At 44.3% G+C, this 13,761-nt stretch overlaps 1 protein-coding gene across 5 annotated transcripts in view; it reads left to right on the plus strand.

The window, feature by feature from the left end:
• The window catches only part of LOC101739019 (centrosomal protein of 164 kDa), a 21,219-nt gene continuing 7,458 nt past the window's right edge, over window positions 1-13,761 (plus strand). For 2 of the 5 annotated variants that reach the window (XM_038017099.2, XM_038017104.2), the window contains exons 1-16: window positions 1-250; window positions 407-518; window positions 2,101-2,248; window positions 4,065-4,494; window positions 4,825-5,026; window positions 5,176-5,324; window positions 6,458-6,695; window positions 6,774-7,647; window positions 8,218-8,395; window positions 8,953-9,245; window positions 11,240-11,340; window positions 11,408-11,510; window positions 12,274-12,388; window positions 12,858-12,920; window positions 13,189-13,258; window positions 13,340-13,565. In XM_038017099.2, coding sequence (XP_037873027.2) covers window positions 184-250; window positions 407-518; window positions 2,101-2,248; window positions 4,065-4,494; window positions 4,825-5,026; window positions 5,176-5,324; window positions 6,458-6,695; window positions 6,774-7,647; window positions 8,218-8,395; window positions 8,953-9,245; window positions 11,240-11,340; window positions 11,408-11,510; window positions 12,274-12,388; window positions 12,858-12,920; window positions 13,189-13,258; window positions 13,340-13,565 — 3,369 coding nt within the window. In that variant the 5' untranslated portion in view covers window positions 1-183. Of the gene's footprint in view, window positions 251-406; window positions 519-2,100; window positions 2,249-4,064; window positions 4,495-4,824; window positions 5,027-5,175; window positions 5,325-6,457; window positions 6,696-6,773; window positions 7,648-8,217; window positions 8,396-8,952; window positions 9,246-11,239; window positions 11,341-11,407; window positions 11,511-12,273; window positions 12,389-12,857; window positions 13,044-13,188; window positions 13,259-13,339; window positions 13,566-13,761 lie in introns of those variants that run through there. The other 3 variants (XM_038017101.2, XM_038017102.2, XR_005245723.2) reach the window with 3 other exon arrangements.

The following is a 13,761-nucleotide window of genomic DNA, read 5'->3' on the forward strand; positions in this document are numbered from 1 at the left end:
TGCCTATTCAATGGACGAATCAAAGAAAAAAATTGTGTCAAAGTTTTAAAAATCCTGGGGAGACGGCTCAAGTTAATTTGATTTATGATAACATCGATTATGTATTTATTAGGGGTAGCAGACTTGTTTTAACTGTTTCATAATTTTATTCTTAACATATAAAAATAAAAATGAGGTAAAACGATGAGTTCACCTTCTGCTGTTGTATGCCGTGAAGTTTTTGATGAAAACAGTCAGCCATCAGTCGAGGGTTTGTAAAAATATAACTAAAACAGGTCACAATAAATCGTAAACAACTGAAATAAGTCTTAAATAAATCAATAAATCATTTATGTGCATGTGTTTGATTTTTAATTAGTTTTATAGTTGAAAAACGATGTGTAAAGTTTTTTGTCTGCGGCTACAGAAATCTGCGAGTATGCCCAGCAGTTGGGAATTGATCCTGAGAGCGAAAGCCACCTTTTACCACTTGCGCGCGATGGACTTATGCAGGCACTGCCCCATCAGTGGAAAGCATAGTGAGTTTACTTACACAATGTACATAAGTTTTCGATCTAATCATCTTTCAGGATCACACAGAATTTTACGGCTAGTATGGTGATGATGACATTATTCCAAATGTTCAGCTCATTTAGGAAAAGTAAAATTATTACTTCCAAAGAATACATGTTGTGGAATAGTGACTTTGTCATTGTGATCAATGGTAATTAATTGCCACTAAATTGGCTGTTGGCTTTGTCTGCCTTCAATGAAAAGAATAAGCTTTTTGTTTATTTTAATACTTCCAAGAGACAACATAATTGGAATATATTTCAAGTAAGTTTCAAATCATTTTCTGGAGTAGCTAAAAGATGCTATGTAAGGGCACTGAAAGTTCTGAATTTAATTTAATGAGCTCTTAAGGAGCAATAGTGTAATGACTTCGCAAAACTCTTTATTTACTGTTATGTCACCAGTTAAAATACTTGAGTAAACTCTCTCATAGGAATTTATTTCTTAAGTGGATTTCCAAGATATGTGGCTGATGTGGTAAAAGCATAGCTTTGTACAGATTACCTTTATGCCTCTGAGATTCTGAGAAAACACAAATCATTCTATTTTGGCTTTAAGATGTAGTTTTAGCACTTTTGCATTATACGACATATATTGAAGTTGCTTACTGAGCCCCTCACCTTAGCAGATTTGTAGATATTGTGGAACCTATTTGTTACTTTGTGTGATCAAAATAGGATTATGAAAACTTCACCACAGTACTGAAGCTATCTCCAATGTTTCAATATCTGAGACTACACTTCTTCATGCTACAAAAAGTTACTTGTTAGACTCTATGTATGATGAAATTGTATTAAAAGAACAAATTGCAAACTAGAAATCTTCATAATAAAATGCTAAATATGTTAATTCAAACGCTCCATGCTCTATCCACGATAAGTGAAAGTATCACCACATATAGTAAAGTATTAGTATTTTATTAGAAGAACAGAATGAATTTAACATAGGAACAGAAGTATAAAGTCACTACAGGACTACAAACCTGATTTTCAAATACTGTGTTAACTCAAGCAGAACAGTTGTGTACCTGTTATAGTGATCACCATGTTACACTAGTAAATACACACAAGCTCAGAAAATCAAAAACAGTTTGGATCGCTAATTGTTCATACAATCATTGGAAAATAATATTCACCTCACAAGTTGAATATAGAAATTAAAAACATCATTAGCATCTCCATTGGTTAAAATGTGCATGTCAAGAGTTAATGAAATGGCTAGTACTGAGATTAGTATAACTCATTAGCATTACTAAGGGTACAGCCAGTCTGCTATCTGTTGCTCAAGATATGTCACAGTGCTTAGGAAACCCCTTTGAAGAAAGGTCATTTTAGATATAAATGGTACATTACAAAATTTTCTCTAGAAATGCACAGTAGAGAGTGCAGTGGCTCCATGGATTAACAATAGATACTGTTTATCATACAAGGTAATTGATGTAAAACCTAAAACAAGATGATGGGATCATCTTAAACAATTCCTCAGAGCACTCCCCATGTATAGACCCCCAGAGATGTTATTTATGTAATTAGTTATTATCTAAAACAGTTATGATGAAAAACTCCAAACTCATTACTACTATAACGAAGAGACAAAGAACACTCAATGGGAGCATCCTCTGGACAACTTGTACCGGGAACTTGTGAAGAAAGCACGAGATGCTTCTATGCAGGATGATACATGTGCTTCAGTTCAGGTGAGAAAACATAGAGTAAGTGTCAGGCTTTGATGAGCTGTAGATGAGCAGAAAAGCTCTTGGCCTATGTAATGCTAACATAGATGCCCCTAATTAGTATCTGCTTTTTACTGGTTGTAGGGTGTCTTGTGAGTCTGCACAGGTAGGTACTACCCTCTTGCCTGTTTTAGCCATGATGCAGTAATGCATTACACTGAAGATTGGGGCAGCTGTTGTACTCAAAAAAATACTGAGACTTAGAACCTTCGATCAATAATAGTACTAGATTAAAGATCAGGAACAAAAATAAGACGCTCCAGTGGCCACGTTTGCAGACACGAAAACATCGTCATTTCTTAGAAAAAAGTTTAATAATGTTAACGACTTCAGTTTATTATAAACCTTAATACTTAAACATAAAGTTTAATTACCATTGCAAAATATATGTATTTAGGTTCTTTCGTCAGAAAAAGAATATTATGGAATAAATTTAAAATGTCACTTGAACATAAAAAGACATCAGTACAAAAATATTTATTCTAAAATGATACTTAAAGCCTAATTTATAAGGTTAAAAATATTTGTTTAAAATTTCGTGCTTATTGTATTGTGGAACTAGATGTAGTTCTTGGTATTACATTTCAATGCTCAGAACACAGTAAGTATTGAAAGACATAGAGTTGCAGAATATACATATTTGTTTTAGGTTTGTTTTGTATGGTCGCAACTATTTTTGACCGATTCAAAATCGCTATTACAACAAATAGGTGATAAAAAATAAAATTGAATAAAGTAAAAAAAATATGAAAGGAAACACGAAACATGTTTTCCACGTTCTTTATACAGAAGTAATTAAAACAATAATGTAGGTTTAATTACCTTTAAACAGATTCAGTTTGTTATAAAGCTGTCTTTTAGAAGTCATTTTTATATGAGCGGTTTCTTTTTTACAAATATAATGTAATCTTATATCAATGAATTTTTCTATAATCAGTTTAATTTAGGCTTATTTTATGGCTGTGTTCGTTTCCCCCAGAAAACAAATCCTTTTCAGCATATACGCTTAAAATATTTACACATACATATAAAGTTTTTTTAATACTTTTTTGACTGATTTGCCACCACCATTGAACAATTCTAGAATTTTTATAAGAGTTCTATATTTCTTCTCCTCTTTCTTTCGCGACAATATATATCCATTGTGCACAGCGACAAGGGGCTACTAGGAAATCTACAAACAAAAATAACATTATAAAATAACAAAACTACTCTATGCATTCCCTGTTCAAGAATTGGTGATGTTTGTTACAATAGTTGGTGTCTTGTTGCAAACATTGGCCAAACAATTACAATATTCGTAAATTGTGTTTTATTTACAATATAATTGTGTTTATTATTTTATGAAAAACACTAAATAATATAAATTTACCAAAAAAAGATATTCCTTCCAAAAACTTGGTGTTACGGTGGTTTTTTACTTAGTTTTTGAACGCGCATTGCAGCGTTTTGACGTCTTAGTGTTGGCTATGATTGGACCATACTAATTTGAAATAAGACCACAAATTTATTTGTGGTCTTATTTTTCGGGCCGTTTTTGAAGCGCTAATCGCGAATCTAGTAGTATTATTGATCGAAGCTTAGAACTCACATCTCAAGGTGGGTGGCAGCATTTAAGTTTTTGTTGTCTATGGGCTTCAAACTTAACACAAGGTGGACCGTGAGCTCTTAGCAATGAAAATATTAAAAAAATCTTATAACTGTTATATGAAACACAACAGTTATTTTGCTATTATTATATTACCAATTAATGTATTTACATTGTTACTCTAACGTTCAGGAACTTCCTACATCAGAGGAGAACACCAACCAAAGAAACCTCGAGCGACATGAAACCAAAGTAGAAAGTGATGAAGAACTAAGTACAGACAGCGAAAACCAGCCAGAAGTCAAGGAAAATACAATACATAATAAACGACTCACACCTTTAGGTCGGCCACCACTGTCACCACTTACCAAACTAGATAAGAAACTTGGAGATATACATATATCTCCACTGCGGAGAAGCATAGAAGGAGTACCAAAGTCAAAATTAGTCCATCATACTTCTGACAAAGATGTGTTTGATAGAATGCCATTTGAGAAACATAAAATAATGTTCAAACAACATTCTGAGAATATAGATCTTAAGATGAACGTACAAAGTCCCGAGGAGGAGAATGTCAAGCTGTTGTTTGGAAGTAAGACTGATAAGGGATTGCCATTGACTGGTAAGGTTTTCAAATTTGTCATGTAACACTCATTACTATAAATTCATTTTAAATTGTAAATTGTGTGGAAAAAAATTGACTCATTAACATTCATTATTCTCACAGACCACATTACTGTGTACACCAGATCATAACCCACGTAAAACGTGAAGAAGAAAGAATAAAAAATTAAGCATCAGTGCTTGTATTGTCAGGTGCTTGTTGACATTGAAACTGAAATAAATTATTTTACCTAACCCACTTGTCTTAAGATACTGTTGATTATAGTGAAGTGCTCCATAAATATTAAGCACTAAGAATTTATACAGTTGTAATTATTTTCATTTCCAGGTAAAGGCAATATGTTTTTAAAGCTATCGAAATCTGATCTACCAAGTCCAGAGACTGAGAAGTCTCTACCATTAGACTCAGTCACAAAGAGCGATCCACCCAAAGGTATCCTCAGGGAATCCATCTCCGATATTATTAATCGGAGACCTGATAATGTGGGTAGACAAACTGCTAGTTTTGACGAAGACAAGAAGTGTGTCCGGTTAGTTGATAACTTTAAGCTTACTTTTGTTCAACTGTCGGCAATACTGATGACTAATGTAACACGTAAGCAGCTCGAAGGAGCCGAGACACTAGGGACTAGGGAGTGGTTTGTAAGTCCATGACTGAGCCGTTAGTGGTGGTCCCCAGGTTCCAGCTGGAGGACGCGGCGGAGTCGGCGGCCAGCCCGGGCTCCAACAGCTCCTCGGAACAGAACGAGCCGCAGAGCTCCGTGGTGTCCGCCCGCCCTCCCCTGCCGCCCAGACCAGCCAAGCCTTCGTCGGACAAGGACTCTACTGGTAATCATTTCCTATGAGTTTCTATCTTCAATTTTAGTTGAAATCTATCTATATATTTTTTAATTTACTGCCTTTAAGTGAATCATTTCTGTATGTGTAGTAACCGGTGCACCTAGGGAATGGCTTTAAGGATCAAGTTTTGTTATGAAATAAGTTTTGTAGCGTCAGTTTTATATCGAAAGATATCAGCGTAGACAAACTCCAATTTTCAAGAATAAGCCGTTGCTCGCGACCTCCACAACACCATTTCACATATCTCTGGCGCGATCGCTTTGTCATCCATATACGGATATTTAGCAGGTCAGCTACGTTTCACTGAATTGCCGTATGGACTTTCACTCAATAGTGACAATTGACACCTGGTTGTCGCGGCTCGACACGCTGGGTTGTAGTCCACTAGAGGCGGTACAGTTGCAGGCGCCCCGCGAGCGCTACCAGACAACGCAGTGTACATCGTACAAAAGGAGTGCGCTAACGGTTTCCGAATACAAACGCGGGTTCCCATATTCTGCACGCATTGGAAGGCAAACAGAAGGCGTGCGGGGTCAGCTGCGGTCATTTACTCAAGTCTTAATATTTTAGCAAATTTTATTAAATATACATATACATTTTTATACATTTTTTGTTTTTAATGTATCGCACTGTTTATTTGTTTTTTGGTGTACAATAAAGAATACTCTCTCTCTCTCTCTTTCTCTCTATACATAGTTATAATCTGGTATGGGATGTTACTTGTGTGGATACTATGGCTCCCTGTCATTTAGATGGTACTTCCTCTCGCCCTGGTTCAGCTGCAGCTTCAGCAGAAATTTCAAAAAATCGGAAGTAGTCGGGTTTGGGGTCTTCTTATTCTTGTTGAGACGATGGACTCTTGGGGGCCCCAAAGCAAAGATTTTTTTATCAGAAATCTCGAAACGCTTGAAGGAGGTTACACGTGATGCTAAGGCTGGCTGGTATTTTGCACAGAGAGTGAGTCTGGCTGTCCAACGAGGTAACGTAGCCTTGGGAACTGTGCCTCCTTCAAGCGCATTGGAAGATTAGTTCTACTGTATGAGTTGATTTATGTTCAATTATTATTATGTTCAATTAATTAAAAAAAAAAGTTATAATCATATCAAAATATTATATTACAGGATTCGACTTGCGGTTAATAAAATTTAGTTTAAAATTAAACACGGAAGCAGGTTCAGCGACAGCGTCGGCGGAGTCGGAGGTCGCATCCGGGCCGGGCCGCCGAGTAGTCCGGCCGCCGCCCACCGACTACATCCGGCCCCAGCTCTTCCAGAAGCACTTCCGCAAGATAGCGGACATACTGGCCGACCCCGCGCCCGACCCCGCCCCCGACCTCGCCCCCGACGGACCCAGGCCCAGGTCGGTCCCCCTCCGCCACTCTCACTAACTGTGCGTCGCATGTGTGTGTGTGTGCTCTAACACTGCGCCGTCCCACAGGTCGCCGATGGTGCCGCTCACTAACAAGATATCGATAAATCTAATGGAAAGTATCGAATCTGAAACCTCGATAGACTCACCAGACAGAGAGTTCGCCAACTTGGACCTCAACGACCTCAACGACGCGAACGAGCTGAACGACCTCGACGACTCAAACGAACAGAAAGACCGAAGCGTCTCGAAGGACGATAGCGACCGCGACTCGGGAATGTTGAGGTCTCCTCCCGCGGAGCGCGCCGGGCGCGGACAGCCCGCGCACTCAGACGAGCTCCGGGACACTTCTGAGCCCGACCGCTGCCAACCATCAAATGAAGGTTTAGCTAAAAATAAATCAAGCTCAGAAACATCCCACACGGCCGCCGCTCCCAGCCCCGCCCCGAACTCCGCCCGAGACATCAAACCCCTCAAGTATGATTTTGCAAAACCTTGGACCCCCTTATCAAGTTTCCAACCGCAGAAAGCTGTGATAGCTCCCCAAGTTAAGACCTCGGAGTCCTCGTCTAGCCTAAAAGTTGCCAGTCCGAGGCTGGATGGAGTCATCTTGTCTAATGGGAATACCAGATCCGACAACGTAATGGTCGTGTACCAGTTCGAAACGCAACAGAACTCTTTGTCGAAACCGCTCAGGTCGCCACTGATACCCGACATGGGGACTAGAGACTTCATAGAACGGCACAAGAGCGACGAGAGAAGGAGATTAGAGTTGGCCTTACAGAAAGAGTTGGAGAGTATAAGAGTGGAGTGGTCATTGAGGGAGAAAAAGCTGAGAGCCGAGCTAAATGAGGAATTGAGAGAGTCTGAAGAGAGGTTTGTTGCGGAGAAGAGGGTCAGGCTGAACGAACAGGCGGAGAGACATCGGAGGGAGCTGGAAGAGGTTAGCCTTTTTTGTTTTTTCTTCATTCTTTACATTCCGAGACATTGGAGAGCTACATGGAGCTCGTAGCATAGGAAAGTAAAAAAAGTATCATTCTATTTGTATGACATTTATTAAAAATAAGATATACTTGTATTCATGTCATAAACGAGGTATTGTACAAGCTTTTACAGTGCCTCAAACACCTGGGGCATGGGGATGCGACCTCTGCGACAAAGGGGCCGCGTTCTGGGGCAGGAGCGGCGGTTCTAGAGCTGGTTGTAGTGTCAACCGCGGTATCCCTCTGCTTTGTCGTACTCTGCCTCGGGTGAGAGTGCTAGGGAGAGTGGGTAGGTCCTTAACATCTTGGGCTACCGAGACCTACATATCCCGAGCGCCCCCTAGACGCTATAATTTTATCGGAGAACGGGCCCCGGCGCGAAAAAAAGGGTAGTGTAGTGTTCGTTGGTCCTCCCACATTTCATTGCACTTGGGACTGGAGCACATGATGTGAACGATGATAAATATTGAAATGTTTTTTATAGCGTGATTGAGTGTGAATGACAGTGACGTGATTGTTGTCGCGCACAGACGCTCGCGTCCAACGAGCGCCTGCACCGCGCCGCGCTGGAGGCGGCCCGCGCGCAGCTGGAGGCGCGGCGCACAGCGGACGTCCACGCGGCGGAGAACGAGCACGCCAGGGACATGGAGAGGCTCAAGGAGACCTACCGGGACAAGCGCGACCAGCTCCGCCGGATGTTGGAAGCAGGTAACGTTGCAGCTTTTTTTTTTATTCCTACTTAAGCTGATAGCCTTGAGAGGCTATATCAGCATAACCTTAAACTAGTAGGTGAGCTCACGGAGCTCAAACCTGACGACGTTGCTAACACGAACTTTATCTAGCAAGAGCCGTGCTTCGCAGACTCTACCACCGGATCAGAAACGCGACCCACTGAGAAGATCCGGCGAGAAACTCAGTGGGCTGTGTCTGAGAGTTAAGTTACTCGTCGAGCCCTTCGTCGCAAGCGACGGGTTCGACAAGAACGATGACCGATGCTTGAGGTACCTCAAAGCACCGTTAGTGGATCGGGAAGATCCAAAATGACGTGTTTGGGGCGACGTCGACTGCTTTCCATTCTGTCCGCAAGATCGGAAATGTAGTTACTGGTGGCCACGATGAGAGGGGTCTCGTGTCGTGCCGCCTTATCGAAGTGAGTTGCAACCCGGGGCTCCCGGCGCTGTGTCGCCAATATCAGGCTCGTGGCGCGTCCTGCTCGTTGTCGGCGTGGTTACTGGTGCACTACCCAACTATGTCTTTTGTTGTAGAGCACGAACAGTGCTTGGAGGAGGTCCGGGATCAGTTCGCGTCGCAAGTAGAGCGGGAGCGGGCGCGGCTCCGGGACGAGCAGCGCAGCGCCGTGCTGTGTGCGCGGGAGCAGCACCGCGCCGCGCTGGACGCGCTGCGACAGGACTACCGGGCGCAGGTGGAGCGCGTGCGCGGGGAGCACCGCTGCCTGGCGGAGGAGGCTCGGCGGCGGCTGGCGGCGCAGCGGCAGCCCGCGCCCGACAAGTACCGCGCGCTCAAGGACAAGTACACCAGGCTCAAGCACGACGTCAAGGTCGCGCACCCCTCGCGACAATTACTTTTTTTTATTGCTTAGATGGTTGGACGAGCTCACAGCCCACCTGGTGTTAAGTGGTTACTGGAGCCCATAGACATCTACAACGTAAATGCGCTACCCACCTTGAGATATAAGTTCTAAGGTCTCAGTATAGTATATATACAACAGCTGTCCCACCCTTCAAGCCGAAACGCATTACTGCTTCACGGCAGAAATAAGCGAGGTGGTGGTACCTACCCGTGCGGGCCCACAAGTCCTACCACCAGTAATTACGCAAATTATAATTTTGCGGTAATAACTAAAAATGTAAAACTTATTTTTCATTGCCATTGTAGGCAGATGGCACCATCAGCTGAATGGTTTCAGCTGATAGTGAGTGTTTGCCGTAGTTCATGGTCTTCAGCAATGCCGGGGGCACAGCCTACCGTTAATTACTCTTCGTAAGCCCCGTTTGAAGAAAGACATGTCATAGCGCTCGGGAAGCACTGTGGAGGGGAGCTCGTTCCAAAGTCGGATGTTACGTAACAGATAAGATTTTTGGAGACTCACTTTGGATGAACGCAGAGGTTCTGGGTAGTGTGGATGAACTGTACTACGGTGGCGAGCGGTGGTAGTAATGAAATGATGAGAACATCTCAAACAACTCTTCAGAACACTCCTCATGAAGCACACAGTGCAAAACACAGAAAGGACCCAAGTCCCTTTGCAGACCCAAATGTTCCAAACGATCCGTGAGAATAGGATTATCGACAGTCCGAACGGCCCTCTTCTGTATGGAGTCAAATGGAAGAAGCTGGTATTTGGGAGCCCCGGCCCAGAGATGGGAGCAGTACTCCAAACGAGGTCGGACCTGTGCTTTGTAAAACCAAAATCTTTGTCCAGGCGTGAAGTGCCGCTTCGCTCTGTTGAGGACTCCCAGCATGTTGACTGCCAACTTGGCTTTGCCCTCCAAATGACTCCGAAATTGGACATCGCTCGAAACGTCGACCCCAATTATCCTAATACTCGTGCAAGATTGTACACTCATTGGAAATGCAGCATCATGACAATTCCTTCTCCGCGCGTAGTGAACGCGCAAACTAGTGTCTTCAACAGGTTTAATTGGACTAAGTTCAATTTCAAATACATCTCACTTGGAAATTCGGCCCAGAGACAAATTTTGAGGGCCGATATATCCTCCGTGCTGTCATCCGCAGAGCAATGCATGCCAACAATAGACAGCATGTCATTGATACACAGGATTGAGCACCTAGCTTTGTGGAACGCCAACGTTGGTCATGGTATCAAAGCAGCAATCGTCTACAACGATAGTGATGATCCGCCTATCCAAAAAGTTAGCGATCCACATGCAAATTCTCTCGGGGATCCCGTGATTTGGTAACTTTAACAGAAGTGCCCTATGCCAGACTCGGTCAACGGTCTTCACGATATCAAGGCTTCCAGCGAAAGGCTCGTCCTTGCTCGCTAAGGCTGCAGCACCCTGTGAGTGAGGTATACAAGATAATTCAAGAGTTGTTCCATCACTTTGGAAAGCAAGGAATTTATTGAAAGTATTGTTACGCGCTGGGGTTCGGAATAAATAAAAAGTTCCACTAAAGTACAAGTTAACATTGTATTAGCACTTGGAACATTTAAAACACTTCACAAACACTTTAAAACTCAATTCGCTTCTAACGCTTCGCTTCAGATGATTCGTTCATTGTTTCGCTTCGAGTAGTTCCAATTACTAACTGATTGCGTGCCATTTCTCATCGACATCCCTAGAATCCTCGAGAATATTCCACAAAAGTCGAGTATTATGTTTCTCCTATCTGACAATAGATGGGGTTATACTTCTCGAGCGTTCTAGATGCTACTAGATCCTTCGATATTCGTTAGAGTATTTGGCAATAGATGGCGTTATTCTTACCGGCGTAACAGTATTATCTTCTCTGAGCCTCTTGGTTAAAAGTAGTATGTTCATTGAGGTTGAGCTGAGTGGACAATTGCAGATGTCGATAGAGCGGCGCAACAAGCGGCGCGAGGCCAGCGCCACCACGGGCTCCGAGACCGACCCGTCCGCCTCGCACCGCACCGCGCGCTCCGCCGACAGGTGACCCGCTCGTGCCGCGCTACTCCACTATGTGTGACAGTTGTCGACTCATTGAACAAACTCTCAGAAGCAGAGGCGGGCGCCCCCGGACGGACGACGAGCCGGGGAACCGCAACAGCACCTCGGCGTCCGACGGCCCCGCGCCCCGCAGCGCCGCCGTCCCGGGCCCCGTGAGTGCGCCCCCCACCGTCTCGGGGCTTCCTTACTTACTTATCCAAATTATACATTTGTTAGCTGGTCCGAAAATACAGAAAGGAGTTTTTTTTTATTTGTGGTACATTACTGTAGGTACGCGAGTTCATGTCCATCTAATAACTACCGATTTAGTCAACAGCTGTAAATTTGGTTTAATGTAACTTAAGGTAATTTTGCAATTTATGAAATAAAATAAATGTGATAAGTAATTACTTGTTTATTTCTAATAGAGAAAAATATTTTTAAATTCCAATTGAATCACTATCGAATGAAAAGACAACCGACAGATCAGAATCGCAATCAGTATGTATCTTTTTTCAGTAGGTTTTTTTCTATCTGAACTTGTTGGAAGCGGAGTAGTCATGGTTAAATAACACAATAAGCGTTAGCGTAAATTTTCGATATCGATAAGCGCGCGTCACAACCGTCACGGACAACACTCGACGTCAGACGAATGCGGGCAGGCGGGCGGAGGCGGGGTGAGCTGTCCCCCGCGCGTCGCCTCTGGCCCCGATGGACATGAACTCGCGCGTATACAATAGATGTAATGCGAAAAACAGGATTATTAATTTTCATGTGTTTTTTTGTGTTATCGTGTTAGGGATCACATTTTGCCTTTGATGTCACGCCCTGTTCCGTCACCTCGTGTCTGGCTAGTGACAACGCCAGTCAATTTGAGATATGTGGTTGAATCTTAAAAACACTATGTAATCAGTAAAACATTATGTACTTAATCAGTGTGCCACCTTCCCGATGGAATCCGAATCGCGGCGCAAGCACGCGCCCGCCGCGCCGCCCCCCCGCGCCGCCGCCTCCCCGCCCCGCGCCGCGCCCCGCCCGCACGCCGCTCGCGGTCAGCATTATTGATCCTTACCACTATGCAATCTATTCCATTTTAAGTTAAATTATCCACATTTACTATAACTGTTACAAACAATCACATTTGTACCTTGACATAGACAAGGCTCAATACAGTTCAAGACAGCTCGTTGAACATATTATATTTTTAGTATGTATAATACTTTAGAGGTCCATGGACTTTGGCCGTCGCTTTAAACTTGATCTTAGCGTCCATGATATTGAGTGTATTGAGTTATTTTATCGAGTTCACGAAGTAACGGCAGTAGACCGATCGCCCCAATGTGCTCCCTGTGCGCCCCCAGTGTGGGGACCAGCTACAACCACCGAGGATCTGTCATTATGGCGAGCGTTGGGGAAGCCCATGTCCAGCAGTGGGCTTCACTGGGCATAAAGTAGTTACAAAAGCATAAAGTAGAGAGCTGCAGGATGACGACGACTGACGAGCGCTCCTCGCGTTGCAGAGACCCCGACGGACCCTCCGGACTCGTCCGACGCGGGCTCGGCGGGCGGGCGCGCCCCCTCCGGTCGGTAGCCCTCCGCACGCGGGTGCTCTCCAAGAATTCACTACATATAGAGAACTTACTCACTTTTGTTTAAAACAAAAAATTGACACCGAGCTTCGCGAAAGTGTTACAATTAACTGAAGGGTAACAGTGTAATTTGGTATACTGAGAAGGGTTAATATATATACTAAAGTATGAAGCAAGTTGTATGTACATTTCCGATGTGTCACTAATGGCCCCCTCCCAGCTAGCGCCCCGCCGCCCCCTTACCGTTGTTGTTGTGGCGCAGGGCGCGGCCGCAGGAGGAGCTTCGCGAGGCTCAAGTCGGCTTCCACCTCGCGCCTGCACTGCTCGCCGCGGTGAGTCGCCGCCCTACTGCCGCACCACTAACTGTGCTCATGTGCACGTCGCGAGCCTGACCGATGCGATGCCCCGGACAGGTGGGCGGGCCCGCTGGAGAGCGTGCGGCAGCAGCTGCGCGCCCTGGACGCGCTGGACGCGCTGGGCTCCCCGGACCAGCCGGCGTACGCGCTGCCCTACCCGTTCCGCGCGGGGGAGGCGGCGCGGCCGGAGCTGGAGTTCGTGCGGCACCGCGCGCTGGTGGAGCGCGAGGGCGTGCGGCGCGCGCGCGGCGTGCTGCGGGCTCGCCGGGCCGCGCTGCTGCAGGTCGCTGCACTTGTCTATGTTTTGATATCATTATTTTTATTAAACGAGCGAGCTCAACAGACATTGTTCTACCTTGACAACAATCCTAGAGTCTGCGTGCAGCGCCACCTGCTGGGTGCTCGGAGGCTGATTGTAGCACACTAAATACATCAAAATGAGTTACGTCCCGTGGTTCCGATCCATGTTCCTGATTAAC

This window comes from Bombyx mori, chromosome 18, assembly GCF_030269925.1.
Source record: "Bombyx mori chromosome 18, ASM3026992v2".
In the NCBI taxonomy this organism is placed as follows: domain Eukaryota; kingdom Metazoa; phylum Arthropoda; class Insecta; order Lepidoptera; family Bombycidae; genus Bombyx; species Bombyx mori.